General features: G+C 55.0%; 6 protein-coding genes across 6 annotated transcripts; 3 read left to right on the top strand and 3 right to left on the bottom strand.

Moving 5' to 3' along the window:
* Positions 1-155: 155 nt before the first annotated feature.
* On the top strand, positions 156-799 carry CORC01_04549 (uncharacterized protein; the record flags this gene model as incomplete). The annotated part of the gene is made up of 2 exons (XM_022616196.1): positions 156-383; positions 476-799. The coding sequence occupies 2 exons, from the start codon at positions 156-158 to the stop codon at positions 797-799; spliced, it is 552 nt and encodes a 183-aa protein (XP_022477285.1).
* A 393-nt stretch (positions 800-1,192) lies between these two features.
* On the bottom strand, positions 1,193-2,312 carry CORC01_04548 (CTD kinase subunit gamma; the record flags this gene model as incomplete). Its single annotated transcript, XM_022616195.1, has 3 exons — positions 1,193-1,642; positions 1,699-1,875; positions 1,947-2,312. 3 exons carry the CDS (start codon positions 2,310-2,312, stop codon positions 1,193-1,195), a joined length of 993 nt encoding a protein of 330 aa, XP_022477284.1.
* Positions 2,313-2,725: 413 nt separating this feature from the next.
* CORC01_04547 (pyrroline-5-carboxylate reductase) lies at positions 2,726-3,810 on the top strand (the record flags this gene model as incomplete). Its single annotated transcript, XM_022616194.1, has 2 exons — positions 2,726-2,783; positions 2,837-3,810. 2 exons carry the CDS (start codon positions 2,726-2,728, stop codon positions 3,808-3,810), a joined length of 1,032 nt encoding a protein of 343 aa, XP_022477283.1.
* Positions 3,811-4,408: 598 nt separating this feature from the next.
* On the bottom strand, positions 4,409-6,757 carry CORC01_04546 (uncharacterized protein; the record flags this gene model as incomplete). Its single annotated transcript, XM_022616193.1, has 5 exons — positions 4,409-4,527; positions 4,595-5,333; positions 5,390-5,958; positions 6,116-6,183; positions 6,693-6,757. The coding sequence occupies 5 exons, from the start codon at positions 6,755-6,757 to the stop codon at positions 4,409-4,411; spliced, it is 1,560 nt and encodes a 519-aa protein (XP_022477282.1).
* A 174-nt stretch (positions 6,758-6,931) lies between these two features.
* Positions 6,932-12,440, bottom strand: CORC01_04545 (BP28CT domain-containing protein; the record flags this gene model as incomplete). The annotated part of the gene is made up of 3 exons (XM_022616192.1): positions 6,932-7,834; positions 7,886-12,011; positions 12,064-12,440. The coding sequence occupies 3 exons, from the start codon at positions 12,438-12,440 to the stop codon at positions 6,932-6,934; spliced, it is 5,406 nt and encodes a 1,801-aa protein (XP_022477281.1).
* An 834-nt stretch (positions 12,441-13,274) lies between these two features.
* On the top strand, positions 13,275-14,234 carry CORC01_04544 (GDSL-like Lipase/Acylhydrolase; the record flags this gene model as incomplete). Its single annotated transcript, XM_022616191.1, has 4 exons — positions 13,275-13,280; positions 13,333-13,429; positions 13,493-13,617; positions 13,677-14,234. 4 exons carry the CDS (start codon positions 13,275-13,277, stop codon positions 14,232-14,234), a joined length of 786 nt encoding a protein of 261 aa, XP_022477280.1.
* Positions 14,235-16,235: the final 2,001 nt, after the last annotated feature.

The following is a 16,235-nucleotide window of genomic DNA, read 5'->3' as shown; positions in this document are numbered from 1 at the left end:
GCTCGAAAAACTTCAAGCCAGAGATATCCCGAGCTAGAACCTCCCTGTTGCTTGAGGCCGACTTGAAACTCGACGACAATCGGCTCCGCTCCGCTCTCCTCAACAACGCCAATTGGCCTCGCTCCTCCCAATTTCTTCCCATCCCACAAAACACAATGGCCCTCTCTTGCAGATACGCAGCCCAGAGCTGCGCCCGTCAGCTCCGTGTCTCCGGCTCGCTCCGTGCCTCGACAGCCCTCTTCCAGACCCGAACTCCCGCAACCGCACGAAGATACAACTCGACCGAGGCCGCTGCCCCCACAAACCCCAAGATCGCCGCCATTGTCGACCAGATTAGCACCCTTACCCTTCTCGAGACGGCAGACCTCGTTTCAAGCTTGAAGGTTAGTTAAGAGCAGTGACGAGCGCAGCACCCAAATGGACTCGTCATGGGGGGGGAATGGCCTGATGCTGACCGTCTTTTCCTCAATCGCAGTCCAAGCTGAATATTCCCGATCTCCCCGTCGGTGGCTTCGCCGCTGCCCCCGCAGCGGCCCCCGCTGCTGTTGAGGAGGCGGAGGAGGCCGCACCGGCGGCCGCCGAGAAGAGCGTCTTCAACATCAAGCTTCAGGCCTTTGACGCCGGCTCGAAGCCCAAGGTCATCAAGGAGATCAAGAACCTGTTGGGTCTGAGCTTGGTGGACAGCAAGAAGTTCGTCGAGAGCGCGCCGAAGCTGATGAAGGAGAACGTGGCCAAGGACGAGGCCGAGAAGATTATCGCCGCGATGAAGGAGCTTGGCGCCACCGTCACCATGGAGTAAATGTCATAACGATGGCTGGCAGGCTGATGTAGGCGAAGGGCACCCTCTCCTTGGGAGGAGATGTAAAACTCGGAGGGGCATTGTGTTGTCGGACATCTGGATTGGATTAGTCCAGACGGACATGTATGAGTGTATAAACACCCATGTAACAATATTATCACAAAGACATACACCACCTTTTTTGTATTGCCAAGCTGAATGAACCTTTTGGAATTTCTTGACTTTGCCTCAAGCTACCCAGTGTACTTGAGCTAACCTTTATGAACCCTTGAACCCAGTGCTACCTGTGGTATCTGTCGCGAAACCTGACCCCCGTCGAACGCCTTTTTTTTTTTTCCCTGTTCCCCGAAACGCCAAGATATGCTCGTAGCTTGCAAGAGAACCCGCAAACCCTCAGTTCTTCTTCCCATTGGTGATGCGAGTGCTAGCAGGACCGGCAGGCGGCTTGGGAGGGCACGAGTGTTTCATGGCCTGGGTGAACTCGGCAGACTCCTCCTCGCCCAGAATGTGGTCGTCATCGCCAAAGTCGCTCGTCTCATCCCAGATCTTGTCGATCTCGGCGTTTGCGTGCGACGAGATGGCCCAGATGCTCTCGCGCAGCCGCTTGTGCCGCTCGCGGTCCTCTTCGATGCGCTGCTCAATCTGGCGCTTCTCCAGGCGCGGGGCCCGGCCGTTAGTCGGGATCGCGTGGCTGGGGGGCGCGTCGCCCATCTCGACGTCGCCGTTGACGGGGGACGAGAGGCCCGCATCGTGCGCGCTCGTCTCGCGCTCCTTGAGGACCTCTTCAATCTCCGTGACTGTACGAGCCTCGAGGAAATCCTTGTCCTGGAGGCCTCGAAGGACCTGTTCCCTCATGTCAGTTACACACGATGTACGACTTGGAATGAGAGAAAACTTACTCTTCGGACGACCTTGACATTGGCAGCGCCGGATCCATCGTCGGGGGCGACGGCGTCGACGATGCGGATGATGTCGCGCTGCATCATGCGGATGTAGTCCATGTGCTTGTCCTTCTGAGCCATCTCAAGGAAATGCTCAATGAAGTACATGATGTTGGCGCGCGTGTTCATGTTGTTCTGCGCAAAAGGGGGGAAAAAATAAAAATCAGCCATGGTCCGTCTCATCGATTCTCATCAGTAAGACTCACGCGCTCCAACTGCTCCAGAATACACGAGTGCAGATCCTCGTCCATGTCCTTGTACTTGAGGGCATACTGAGCCGCCTTCTGGGCAGAAGTGACTGACGCATTCAAATGCTGCAGCTGGCCCGTGAAGCGCATTCGAACCTCGAAAGGGTCCGCCATGGTGGATTCAACGGACTGTCCGTCCCAGTCCTGGTTCAAATTCGAATCGGGCGACGGAGTCTGGGGCGAGAGTCCGGGATGATGATGAAAATCGCTGGTGATGCTGGGGCTGAGTTGAGGCCGCTGAGCATCCGAATCCGAGCTGTCACTCTTTCCAACTGAAATCGCTGGAGAGTTTCCCACAGGGAATCCCTGTGATGTTGCCTCCATATTGAGTGGTGTTTTGGTATGGTCAGCACGGTGCGAATGAGGGAGGAAACACGCTAAGCAGAGTTTGGTTTAGCGTGAAAGAAAAGGCAGTTTAGTGGTTGAGAATGGACGGTACCTATCAGAACAGTGGAGAGCTTCTTTTTCTGCCAAAGGAGGTGGATAATATTGGCCAGGGGACTCTTTTAAGGTAATTCGGCCTTCATTTCGTATCTCTGTCTGATAAACTTTGTTCTTGCACTCAAAGAACCTGTCTCCGAAACTGAACAGCTGAACTTGTTTGTGCAACTCACCCTGTGTTTCTGGTGTTTTTTGGACTATAAGTGTCTGATTAGAAGCCACAACGTTGGCGCAGTAGAAATTCATCACTTACACCGCAATCTCATCCTCTCTCATACTCATACCGCCACTTCATTATGTCTGTCATGGGAGATTACAGCTCTTCGGAGCTCACCATTACCGTCCTCGGTTGCGGTAAGCAGAAGTACTCGTGCTCAGAATGAAGAAAACATTCTGACGCTGAATAGGAACCATGGGCATTGCCATCCTCAACGGCATCTTCACTTCCCTGCTGGAGATGCAGGCTCCCAAGCCTCTCCAGATACTCCACACCCCTTCGGCATCGGGCACTTCCACCCCTCTGAACGAGGAGGTCCCCTCTCGCCTGCCTTCGCGCTTCATTGCCTGCGTCCGTCGTCCCGAGAGCGCTAAGAAGGTGAAGAAGGCCCTGTGGGAGCACTCCTCCATACTCAAAGTCGTCCAAAACGACAACGTCAACTCGGTCCACCAGTCGGACGTCGTCATCCTCGCCTGCAAGCCCTACATGGTCAAGGACGTCCTCAGCGAGGCCGGCATGACCCGCGCCCTGCACGGCAAACTCCTCATCAGCATCTGCGCCGGCCTCACCGAGGAACACCTGGAAGAGATCCTCCACGGCGCCGTGCCGACCAAGGACCCCGAGGAAGACGGCCGATGCCGCATCATCCGTGCTCTCCCCAACACCGCCTCTCTCATCCGCGAGAGCATGACCGTCATCGGCGCGCCGACCTACCCCTTGCCCCGCGATGCCGCCAACCTCGTCACCTGGATCTTCAAGCGCATCGGCGACGTTGTCTACCTGCCCGCCAACAACATGGACGTCAGCACCGCCCTCTGCGGTGCCGGCCCGGCCTTCTTCTCCTTGGTCCTCGAGGCCGCCATTGACGGCGCCGTTGCCATGGGTCTCCCCCGCGTCGAGGCCACGAGAATGGCTGCCCAGACTATGAAGGGCGCCGCGGGCTTAGTCCAGAACGGTGATCATCCCGCTCTCCTTCGCGACAAGGTTACTACACCTGGTGGGTGCACCATCGGCGGTCTGTTGGTGCTTGAGGAGGGTCGTGTGAGAGGCACCGTTTCGCGCGCCGTGCGTGAGGCCACTGTTGTTGCCAGCCAGCAGGGCCAGGGCATTCAGGGAGTAAACGGCATTCGTTTCCCTCCGCAGTCAGGATACCCTAATTTCTAGAAAGGGACGTATAGTGATGGAGATCTCTGCACAAAAGTACATAGTGTACTATACTCATGAATAATGAATAAACATTTGTTATCTATCTCGATATGAGCGGCTGACCCTGCATTTGCCTTCCCAGTGTTCATTTAGCTGCTGTCCGTTAATCATTATTGCAGGTGGTATAGGTTTCAAAGAAGGCGCCGTGAATATGGAGGTATGGTTGTGAGATTTAGGTCTTGTCAAGCATTACCCTAATTGATTAAGAACTGAAAGCAGTCAGTATTAGTAAACAATTACATCTACTAATACTTAATCTTTCACATGTCTCTGGCATGTTGGCACACTTGATTTTGAATAGAGAAGCACGTAGCCATTATATTTTACATTCAGACGAGACACCAAGGTTGCCCCCTCTGATCTATCATTGCCAGGTTCTTGGCCTCCCCCGTCTATGTCTATCGCCAATCACCGTATAGGCAAATTGCCTCAGCCTGTCCTGTCCAAGATCGCTACCCTCGTACAATCGCCGCCCATGTCTGAGAAGTCCATAACGACACCTCTCAGACTAGTTTTTCCTTTCTCTCTCGCCCAGGTATCCATTATTCAACACCGCTCAAAATCGAGAAATATCTCTTCCAAAAACCCACGTGATGAACCAATACACCGGAACCAGAATCTTGTTCCGGATACTCATCGACTTGGTCAAATACGCACACCGCCACAGAATCCACGCTGGCACATCGCGTTAGCTCATCCGGTCCCTCCCACAAAAAACGTGCAAAAAATTGAGACAACGTACCGGCTCGCCCCTTGATCTCATCCGCAGAACTCTGGTGGATCGCGCGCCAGCTACCCAAGTACGCCATGGCGCCGAGATTCCGAAACTTGAAGGGCTTGCTCTCCGGGCCAGCCGCGGCCTTATTGAGCGCCTTGGCGAGATACTTTGCCTGCTGGCTCGCGACCTGCGCCGTGGCGGGCAGGGTCTCGTTCTCGAGGACCGAACAGTCGCCCATGGAGTACACGTCCGGCAGCACGGCGCCCTCGTTGTTCGGGTCGTCCAGGCGCACCCTCAGATGCGAATCCGTGACGATGCCGCCGCTCCGCTCCCCCTTGAGAATCTTCACCATCTCACCACCGCCGCTCTGCTGCCCTTCTTCTCCTTCCGCCGCAGGAGCTGCGGCATTCGGGTTCCTTAGCTCCTTCTTCATCAGCGTCTGGATGAGCGGGTTCTGCATCAGCCCGGTGCTCCAGACCACGATTCCCGCACCGACCTCCTCCTCGCCGTTCTCCTGGATCTTGAGCTTCAGCGCGCCGCGCGAGTCGTCCTCGTCTGGGCGGATGCGCTGCAGGTGGTGGTTGGTTTTCACATTAATTCCCTGGCGGCGGAAGAGGTCCTCGGCGTAGGAGGCCAACTGCTGGTCGAACATGGGCAGGACCTTGGAGGCGATGTCGTAGATTGTGATGCCGACGAACTTCATGAGGTGGGGATAGAGCTTGGACAGATCTTCGTGGATCAGGTCGTGGAGCTCAGCAGCGAACTGCAAAGAGTTAGTTGCGAGGGTATTGCTAGTCGAATAGGGGGTAGCCGACTGACCTCGATACCCGTCGGCCCTCCGCCGACGACGGCGAAGTGCAGCAACTTCCTTCGCTGCTCATCGGTAGTAGTCGGCCAGTCCGCCTTTTCAAAGCACTGGAGGACCCTCAACCGGATACTCCTCGCGTCCCCGATATCCCTCAAGAAATTAGCATACTCCTTCACGCCCTCGATTCCAAACGTCTGCGAATACGACCCCACGGCGACGACCAGCTTATCGTAGGCCACGTCAACCACCTCGCCCTTGGGCGCGTGCGGATCCCTGGCGGGAACCGTCTTGGACGTGGCGTCCTCGGAGGTGACCTTTTCGATGCGGATGAGCTTCTTTGTAAAGTCAATGTCGTCGGCCCAGGCCTGGTGGAACGAGTCCAGACTCAGGCGGCGGACGGGCTCGAGGACGGAGCGGAACTCGAGGGTGCCGACAGAGGTGGATGCGAGCAAGGGGGTGAAGACGAAGTAGGAGCGCGGGGAGATGAGGATGCGCTCGTACTTTTTGGGGTCGAGTTCGCGGGCAAAGGCGTAGCCCGCCCATCCCGAGCCTAAAACGACGACTCTCTCACGTTTTGTTTCTAGGAGGTGTATTAGTGGGAGTTTGTGTGTTTACGTCGCGACGGAAATATCAAATGCCAGGGTTGGTAGATCGAGTGAGGAAAATATACCTGTCGGCGAGCTCGAACTCGTGCTGTAGCAATGGTTCACAAGACTCGTATTAGTCAGAGCCTCGACCTGCAATGCCGTTCCGGCCGGCCCCCGGCGTCCGGGCCGAGCCAACCTTCTCCAATATTGGTGTGCAACTTTCGATGAGGCCATGATGTGGTCAAAATCACACCACCAACCTGCAGACAAGAAACGGGTCGGGCAGTTGGCTATATAAAACCCGCAAAGGCCCTCCCCCCCCTTCCCTTTCTCTGATTAAGCAGTCCTCCGAACCTGTTATACGGCCGTTCCACGGCGGTGGGTTAAAACCGATGGCTCAACCTAGGCGTTTGGGCGGTTGGGAAGCGGGCACGATAATGGTCCGGAGGTAGAGGCCCTCGGTCTATCGGGGAGTTGTCAAAGAGCGCGACTACTACGGGACGGGACGGGACGGGACCGGGGCGCTGACATCAGAAAATCTTGGGGGCCTGGCCTGTGAGTCAATGCTCTTATTTTTTGCTCGCGAGACAAGCGGGGGGAGATTTGAAAAGTAGATAGGATAAGTTGGTCAAGGGCAAGTTGTTGATCCTTTAATTAAGGATGCTATTTGTCAAACTCAATTACATTTTTCCTCAGGTCTGCGTCACCAAGCTGACAGGCGACTCACTGCACGGCGTCAACGGACAAGTGACGTCCTCTGTCTCCACTCTTTTCGTCCGGCGGCTCCGGCATGGCGTTCCCGCTTTTTCCTTTGCTTTGATATCCAAATGACGTCTCAAGATTTTACTTTTTTACTTTCTCTGCACGCATTGAATAAGGTACACGGGATTAATTGTCCGCACAAATCTCCGTCCGTTACGATCCCACACGCAGCCATCGCTGTCTCCATTTTTTGTGTCTAGACTTTTACTGCAACATAGAGTCCAAGCTTTCACCAAGGACTCCCTCGATCTTGACGATCCACTGGTGCGTCTCCCGCTCGACGGTCTCGTCATCATCGTCCTGGAGCTCACTGATGTAAGGGAGCATCTCAGGCAGCGCCGACAGCCACTCCTCGCCAAGCTTCTCGGCAAGTTGCTGCTGACACTTGACCGCCGCCAGACGGACGGATGCCTGCTCGGAACGAAGGTGGCGCAGGATGGCGGTGTTGAGCTCCTTCTGATGCTCCTGAGAGTCCGCCGCAGAGGCCAGCTCGACCATCGCGGGGATGAGCTCGCCAGACAGGTCAACAGACGAGGCGTGGAGGAACTGCGCAGTCAGAACAGGAGCGACCTTGCCAAAGTGGGCAGGCGCCTGCCAGAAATCGTCCTGGTCGTGCTCAAAGCACCTCGCCAGTGTAGACAGTACGCGTTGCCAGAGCTCCTTTTGCTCGGGCAACTTTAAGTCGGCGGCATTGATAATCTCAACGGCGTCGTCCACGATGTAAGTCGCGTAGTTGGTGACGATGGATTTCAGGCCCTCAAAGAAGACCTGGAGGAACCCGTAGACGCTGTAGCGACGCAGAGCGCGTCCTGCGACGTCTTGCTTGGGCAGCTGCGTAGACCATTCAACGATCTGGGTGAAGACGGGCCTGAACGCCGCATCATTCAGCTTGTAAATCATCTTGAGCGTAACGTCATTGATGGAGGCCTCGATCTTGGCCACATGTTGGGCCGTCGCGTTTGTAAGCTTGCCCTTGATCTGTTCCCGTCTCCGAAGGTCCAAAGAGTTGAGGAGGATCGTAGACAAGGTAGTGACGTTCTTTGTGACAACCGTCTTGGGTTGGCTATCAACCACAACACCAAAGATATCGACCCATTCGTCGGTGGCCTGTTTAACTGTCAGTATGGGTCTGTAACTCTCTCTTGGCAGGCAACTTACGTCGAAACCAGCCTCAGCAGCCGGGATCCAGTTCTTCTGCAGGCTGGCCAACATCGTCTTGGCCTCAACCTTTCTGGCAAGGAATCTGAGACAGTTGATGCGCTCATCGTCAGCCTCATCGTCCAGGTTGGCTTCAGCTGACTTGTTGGAGGCGAGCAAGATGTTATCCAGGTGCTTCTCCGAAATCATGTAAGGCAGGTGTTGCGCGAGAGCAGTGATGAATGCAAACGCCGCATTGTGCAATTCGGTGGCGGCCTCATCGTTCTTTACGCTCTGCTCGATGTAGAGAATTGCCTGGGAAATGGCAATGTTGACAATGGGCAGAATACCATCTTGGAGAACATCAACCAAAGAGGCAAGGCAAAGCAATGCCATGACGCGGAGACGAACATCGGGCTGGCCAAGGCAGTGGGGTCCGGCGATGGTCGCTGCGGCACCCGCGACGGCTTCGATGTCCTTCTTGCCGTACTTCTCCGCGATCTTGTCAATACACGCCACCGCAGTGTGCTTGTACTTGAGATCGTCTGTGTCCCGGATTGCGGCGGTGAGCTGCGGAAGGAAAGCAAGCAGAGCCGTTCTCGAGGCAACATCTGCGACACCCTCCTGATCCACACGGACCTCAAGAGCACGGAGGACCTTGCGACGGAGGTCGATCTCGGTGCGATCCAGGAGGTTCTCGACCGACTTGATGAACTCGCCGATAGAGAGGAGGTTGAGGAGATTGGCCAAGGCATTGCCGCAGCACTCGTGCAGAGCCTTCTGCTGCTTGACCGTCTCCGCAAGAGCCAGGACGTCTCGAAGAAGAATTGCGTACAGGTCCCGAATCTTGGAAGAATCCATGTCGTCTCTCTCGGTGAGGATGGTGATCTCCTTCCGCAATTTCCTGCTGGAGAGGAGAGCCGGGAACACTGTCAGCTGCTGGATGGCAATAGCCTCGGGCTTCTTCTCTGACAAATCCTCGCCAACTCCCAAAAGGGTGACAGAAAGGCCTGGCTTGGGCTTGAAAATGTCACTGATCAAGTCCAGGAGCTTAGCCAGGGTCTGAAGCTGAACCTCGGCGCTGTAAACGCCGAGAAGCTCAGAGGCAAACGCCATAAGGCTGTCGTTGGGGCCGTATCTATCGACCAACATAGCCAACAGGGCAAACATGAACTCTTCGGGTCCGAGTGTATTGATGAGCGCGACAAACAAGCCTTGCTTGCGGTGTGCAGGGATATGCTCGTAGGCAGTGACGAAGCTCTGCAGCAACTCTGTGGCACCCGCGATAGGGTTTCTCTTGCCCTTTTTGAGCGACGCCATCAGAGGTGGAACAACTTCCTTAATGGTCTGGTTGACGACGTGAGCTGAGTGATCATCGTTCTGGCGGAGGACCGAGGCACCCATGAAGGTGAAGATGGGCATCACGCTGTGAAGCACAAGATCAGGCGCAGCAGTGGCGAGGCTCGCAATCAGGAGGAGAGCCGAGTTTTGCACGATAGGGCTGGAAGACTTTTGGATGCAGTTCACAAGCAAGTCGCCGTGGCCTCCTGAGCTGTCGATCTTCAGGTTCTTGTTGTCTCTGTAGGCAGGGACCATAGCAATCAGGCTTGTGAGCACCAGATTTTGCAGGTATCCAAGCTCCGATCCGATGACAGTACGGAAGTGCTGAAGCTCGGAGAGCGTGCCAAAGAGGCTGTCCAACAACTCGGGATGGGCAGCAGGCTGTGAACCGTCAACAAGCTGGAGAACAAAAGTGACTGATCTCAGGGTTGCGCTGAGCTCAGCACTGGCTTGGGCGCTGACGCCCCGGTTGGCCTCAGACGAGCTAGTTCTGCGCCGCTTGTTGGCAGGGGGTTCGGTAATGAGCTTGGTGCCGGTCTGGATGGACTCGAGGAAGTAGGCCAGGATTTCTGTGGTGAGCTCAACGTTCCTCAGGAAATCGGCAGCTTCGTCAGCAATGATGTCCTCCTCGTCCTGGGATGCTTGTCGGGCCTGAGAAAGCTCCAACATCGTCTGGGCCACATCGAATTTCGTATCGGCCTTCATGGAGCCCCAGATAGCGCGGATGCGCGCAGAAATAGATCTAACGAGCTCCGGACGCTTGGCGGAAGCAGAATCCTTCATAATAGAGAGGAGGCAATCGAGGCCTTCGCTGTCGTTCGGTACGACAATCTCGGCAAATGTAGTGTGCAGCAGCGACTGGTCTACTTCCTCAGCCTCGGAGAGACGGTCCGCTTCATCGGCAGACAGTGATGCCCACCATCGGAAAGCCGGCAGCAGGACCTTTGTTCTTGAGGTAGATGACACTCCTCTGATGCGGTTGAGGATTGAAAGTAGGTTGGACTTGACCCTGAGGAGCGGCGTTGCAACAACGTGACTGGCAAGGAATGAGAGGATTGATGCTCGGCCCGATGAGCTCAGTGCCTTCTTTCCTTCGCTGTTCTCACCCTTGGCGCTGCTATCGAGGGTAGAGTGAAGGACTGCACGGATGTGGTCCTCATGCATGATGCATTCTTCCAGAGCGGGGAGGATAACGCCGTGAAGGAGACGAGAAACGGTATCGGCATCCAGCCACTGCACCTTGTCGCTGTCATCGTAAAGCTTCTTGCCACCCCAGACAGAAGCCTTCGCGGCCTTGGACTGGTGAGGGAAGAAGTGGCCTATTTGGATGAGGAGCTCAGCCGCAGCACGACGGACCTTCTTCGAGGAGTCAACCAGGGCCACGAGGCAGTAGGGGATAAGCGCTTGAAAGTCGAGATCATTGCCATCGCCGTCGCTCAAACGTCTCCTGACTGTGTCGATAGCAGCAGCGCGAGCCAGGGTTGGGTAAGGGCCGGACCAAATGCGAACGAAGAAGGTGATGTAGGTGTGGTCGCTGACTGCCGTTCGTCGGCTCAGGGACGGCAGCTGGTCGAAATCGGCAAGCAGAGTCGGGTCCTCGGACTGCTGTGAAACAACCCGGAGGAAAAGGCGACTGAACTCGTCGTAGACCTCGCCAGTGCTGGTTGAGAGGCATGCGGGTAGCGCACGCGTCTGGCCCGAGAGCTCCTGGATAGTCTCTCTCAGGTTTTCCTTGGTCGGCGCAGCGGGCTGGGATTTGTCCATCTCGATATCCTCCTGGCTTCCGGGCAGGGCCTTTCTCTGGCGAATCGAGACGTCGAGTTTCATTTCCAGCTCCTCCACATCGAAATCGACCTCCTCGAGAACCGTCCGGATGATCTCACTAGTGTCTCCAGAGAAGCGCGAGAGGTCAATCAATGTCGAGCCAAGCTCCTTGCGGATTTCGCCATCCTTGTCGACCTCATCGTCAAGTCTGTGGGCAGCAAGAACCAGAGACTTGAAGATAACGGCAATCTGCTTCCCCTTCAAGATCTTGCTCATCAAGATGGCCCGAATGATTGGCAATCCCCGAGCATCACCCTTCTTGCAAAGTCTTTCGATAAAAGCGATGCACAGTCCGTTAGTGAGCTTATCAACCCTCCGTTCCTGGCCTAGCTCAACGAGAATTTCGCCAAGGTTCTGCACCTTCAACAAGGCCTTGGTGACCTTTCCTGAAAGCTGTTTCGCGGATCGATACTGCGCCAGAATGCACAAGCAAACCAGACCGGGGCGCACGGTTTCGCTGGTCCAACCGTGGACAATCTGCTCCATGAAAGCCGACAATGTTGCGTCATCGAAGCTTCCCTTCGCCGCAACGATGGTGACGGCCATGTAAGAAGCGATCTGCATGTTGGGGACTTTCTTCATAGTCATTGCCTCGGCGAGGGTAGGGCCAACGCGGTGCAGGAACGCTTCGTTATTGTCCTGCTGAACAGCCTGGCGACCCGAGCGCATATTCTCGAGGAGACCGTTCACGGCTTCCGTCATGATTCCGCCCCAGAAAGAGATCAAGGTCGGGTATTGCTGCTGATTCCTGCAGGCCTCGAGGGTGTATTCGGAGAGGGTGTTGAGGAAGTCGGCCTTGTGGATCGCTTCGTGGACCAACACAGATCGCGGGGGCGAAGTGAGGGACTTGATGTAGGGGCTCAAAAATCGGTATTCGTGGGGGATTCTTGACGGTAGGATCGAGAGCAAGGTGACGAAGGCGGGAATCGAGTGGTACGGGAGGAAGGTCGTGATGAGAGACTTGGTGTTGTTCTCGTGAATTCTGTGACCGCGTTAGACTGAGCGAGATTAGCGAGGAGTGAGGTTCGACATACCTGAACCTCCGTACAAGCCATTCGAGGGCACGAAGCGAAGGCATCAGTCTCAGCCTGCTGCCAATGAGGCGCAAAAAGGACTCGACTTTCTTGTCCAACTCGGCATTCTCAGCAGCGGTCATCTGGGTGCGGTCTTCGCTCATGCTCTGCTCGCTGAAGAGCGTCAGGGCGAACGGTTTGAAACGGCCATCGAGCTCGCACAGCTCCTCGAAGCCTTCCAAACATATCGTGTAAAGGGCCTGGTAGCTCTGTGTCGTGGCAACCCTCGGCTCGAAGAGAAGTGACTTGGAGTGGGCAGCCTTTTGCGCCCTTACATCCAAAGATGCCTTTGAGTTGGCGGCGATCTGCGCTAACTGCGCAGCAAGAGAGGACGCCATTGTTCAGAGAATTTGCGGCATTCCGCAGTGATTGAATGCTCAATGGCGGGGAGAGCAACGAGACTGGGGTTATTTTCTCTTGGAGCATTTTCCTGGAGTTCTGGATTTTTTTTTTCTTACGGGGATTAGTTCCACCGACTTTTTCCTGCCGATAAGCCATTGAGCGAATCGCTGGCTTCTTAGATAAGAAAGTGGGCTCAATAAAGTACGTATCGAGCCCCGCCAGTCCCCTTCGTCAACTTTTGTGTACGCTGCTGTGGCACCAGTCTGGTACATTGCTCTACCTTATGTCACTGATGCGCCTAGCTCTTGGAAACATGCTGTAATGAGCTGGGCTTGGAGGTGAGGGACATGGAATATCAAAATACTCTATTCTTGATCCATAGAATTCATTAACTTCTCCCGGTTCGGTGGTCTCCCGGTTCGGGTGGTCGCCCGTAACGGGCCACTGAACGCTGGACATTTCAGAACATTGTGTTGCCACCGCTGGTAGTCTAAAGAGTGGAACCCAAAGTGCTTCTCCAAACCTGGAAGCTTGGTGTTGGCGGTACGGTCATCTCGTGCAATAGATAGGCCGATAACCGCAGGCTACAGGTGCTCTCACACAGCCTAACCAGTGAGGGTATCGTGCTTTCGGCTTTGCGGGCTACTATGCCGTGCAAGTGGCTCCGTAGGTGTATCTGCAAATTGAGGAGAAGGCTGTTTCGGGCTCCCCGCACGCAATAAGGTTACGCAGACGCTTATAAGGCCGAGCAAGCCACTCAACACCCCGAACCCAGGTATACATTTCCCTCGGCGCAGCGAAAGAGTTCGGCCTAGAAATTACCATCCAGCATGGCTGTAAGTGGCATTGGTGATTCAGATGCTACATCTTGCTTACCCTCTGTGCAAGAAACCATACCCCCAAGTTGTGCTCTTTGGAGATTCTCTGTTCCAGGGGTCTGTGGTGACCTTCGAAGGCTTCTGCTTCCAGGCTGAGCTTCAATGCCGTGAGTTTGACGAAGCCAAAGTCGTGTCGAGTCGGGCTCAGACACTTACAAGCCATCTCTTAGATGTGAATCGCCGTTATGATGTTGTGAACCGCGGATTTTCCGGTTGGAATTCGGCGAATGCTCTGAAATATCTCCCTGAGATGTTTCCTTCCCCTTCATCTTCAGGACCGCAACTGAAATACCTGGTGAGTACCCAGTTGTTTGTATCCCACTGGAACCTACATGCTAAACATGCTTCTTCTAGTTGATTCTTCTTGGTGCAAACGATGCTGTTCAACCCATGCATACAACAACCCAGCATATACCCCTAGAAGACTACAAGCAGAATCTCACCAAGATTGTCACGCACCCCAATATCACAGCTCACAAACCCAAGATTCTCCTCGTCACGCCGCCTCCAATTGACGAGATTCGCATCACCAAGCTGGACCTGGCCTGGGGCCATCCAAAGCCGACCCGGACTGCCAAGATCAGTGCGGGATATACCCAAGCGGCTCGTGACGTTGCCGCCGAGGTGCCGGGCGTGATTTTGATCGACCTGTGGCAGGCTTTGATGGACCACGCCGTCTCCAAGACGCCCGGCTTCAAGTCCGGAGGGCCCTTGCTCGGCACGCCAGAGCTCGGCGAGCAGGGCGGGCTCGCGGACCTCCTGCCGGACGGCCTCCACTTGAGCGGAGAAGCGTATAGGGTTTTTTACCAGACGGTGCTGCCTCACATTGGTCAAGAGTACGTGGGTTTGCCTGAGGACGATCGTACGGACTACGTTTTCCCAGACTGGCGGGATCTCAACCCTCCGGCGTAGGTGAGGTAGGTGACTTTGACATGGCGAGAGAAGCTAATAGAGCGGCCCATGCGATGCTGCATGCATTCTGCAGGAGCACTGCAGTAGCATTTCAAATCAACTGAATCTCGAAAAAACTGCCCGAGTTCCAGCACTTCAAGATGATGGTTCTAAAATAGCAAGCATGTGAAGATAGCACCGTACATGTCTCTACTTATCTCACTATTAGCCTGGCCTACCTTATGTCTGCGTGTCGCTTCGCGCCGAGCCACAGGTAGAAATCCGGCCCTTCTGAGACATCACCGGGAATCGCCAAGGGACAGGAGATATCAAAGCCTCTGCTGGTCTCGGTAAGAATCTGCGACGCCCACGCTATGGGCTATTCAACGACGTATATGGCGTTGGAGAATTGATGACGGATGCTTAACCACATGTGCTCCCTAACTACCTTGTATAACTGCGTCCCATTACTTTGTGTAAGATTAGAGTAAGATGGGAGAGTTTCTTAATTTGCCTTCAATTACGTGATCTCTTGAAGATCTACACGTCTACCTTTGAGGCCAACCCCGCGTACCTAATGCACCCAACGAAATGCGCCGCTGGCCACGGCGAGGTTTCCCTGTCCAAGTAAGAACAGAGGCAAGGTAGGGGTAGGGGTAGGGCAAGCCAGCTGAGATGCGGAGATGGTGACACCATCCTAGCAATCTGTAGTCCAGGCAGGTTTTGGTCGTTTCTGCACTGGCATCTCGGCTGCTTTAGAGTTTGAATGTGTGCAGGAAGGTGAAGAAATGGAAGTCACTTTGTCATGGCGGGGGCCACGGAGTAAGGTATGAGGGAGGTCGGGTCGGGTGGAATGACGCTGGAAGTCTTCAGCACGTCCCTGGCATAGGGGTTGGGGTGGTGCCCCCCCAATCAGCACCTCCTACGGCGTCACGACTCACACCCCGTTGCGAGTTCCAACGAGTGAATAGGCGGGAGGGCGACGACTGGACCTGGCAAGCAACCAGGTGAGGCGCACTGCACCGAACTGCACTCGAATTCCCACAGCGTGTGGTGTCTACCTAAATACGTAGTATGCTCCTTAAGTATTCGGCCGCCAGGCAGCCCACTTTGTACCTTTCAAGTATACTGGATGGTCCGAAGCTGGGTCCAACACCCTGAATCCACAAATCATCAGCCGGGCCCCGTTCTTCCATTGCTCTCGTCCCCCCTACGTACCGGCCTGGATAGTGCAGCTTCCTGGCAGCGATAGGCTTGGAGTACTTCTGCGATACCTTCACCCATGCGCCAAACCCCCGGGACCACACCTCTCTCCCGTTGCTGCCCGTTCACTTCACCTCTATCAAGCCCGTCTGTCTCTGTTCATGTCCTGCCCGCTTCACTAATTCAACGTGCCGGTCCAAATTAACCTGGGGGCTTCGTTTGTCTACTCCCCGTCCTGTCTACCTCCCTTCTCTCTTCATATTCCTCTACGGAACGCTCGACACCCTGCCCCTCTCAAAGGCCTCTCTATCTCAACGTACACCTTCAAATCGGAACAGCCGCCACACCCCATCCCGATCAATCGAGTCCTCTGCAAGTCTTCTGTCGAACCAAAGCATCTACCATTCGGGATCGTCTCTAGCGCTTCACCCGTCACGATATATATCCTTCGACGATTAAACGAAAAGCCTTTCGGGTCTACGCCCTATATACACACAATCTGCGACCCATATACGTGTCTCCAAAGTCGTCATTTGACTGCACCTTGGTGTCGAGAATCTTCGATCATACACGTAACCTTTCCAAGCCATCGTCCCTGGGGCAGAGCCGCCTCTGTAGACCATCGTGCAAAACCAGCATAGCACCACCATCGATCATTAGCTGCCGCAGTCGATCAGTTCGACTGGACTCTGGAAGACCAAGCTTCTGCGATACGAAGAGATTTCACATTTGTACCTGCTGCCGCTGCCGTTGACGACCTGTTTGGTCTCACCGTGCGATGTGGCGGGGGAGGAGGACCTCGTGAACTGATATCGTAGG

Source organism: Colletotrichum orchidophilum (assembly GCF_001831195.1).
Source record: "Colletotrichum orchidophilum strain IMI 309357 chromosome Unknown Scaffold_30.1, whole genome shotgun sequence".
In the NCBI taxonomy this organism is placed as follows: Eukaryota; Fungi; Ascomycota; class Sordariomycetes; order Glomerellales; family Glomerellaceae; genus Colletotrichum; species Colletotrichum orchidophilum.
This window is presented reverse-complemented; position numbering and strand designations above follow the sequence as displayed.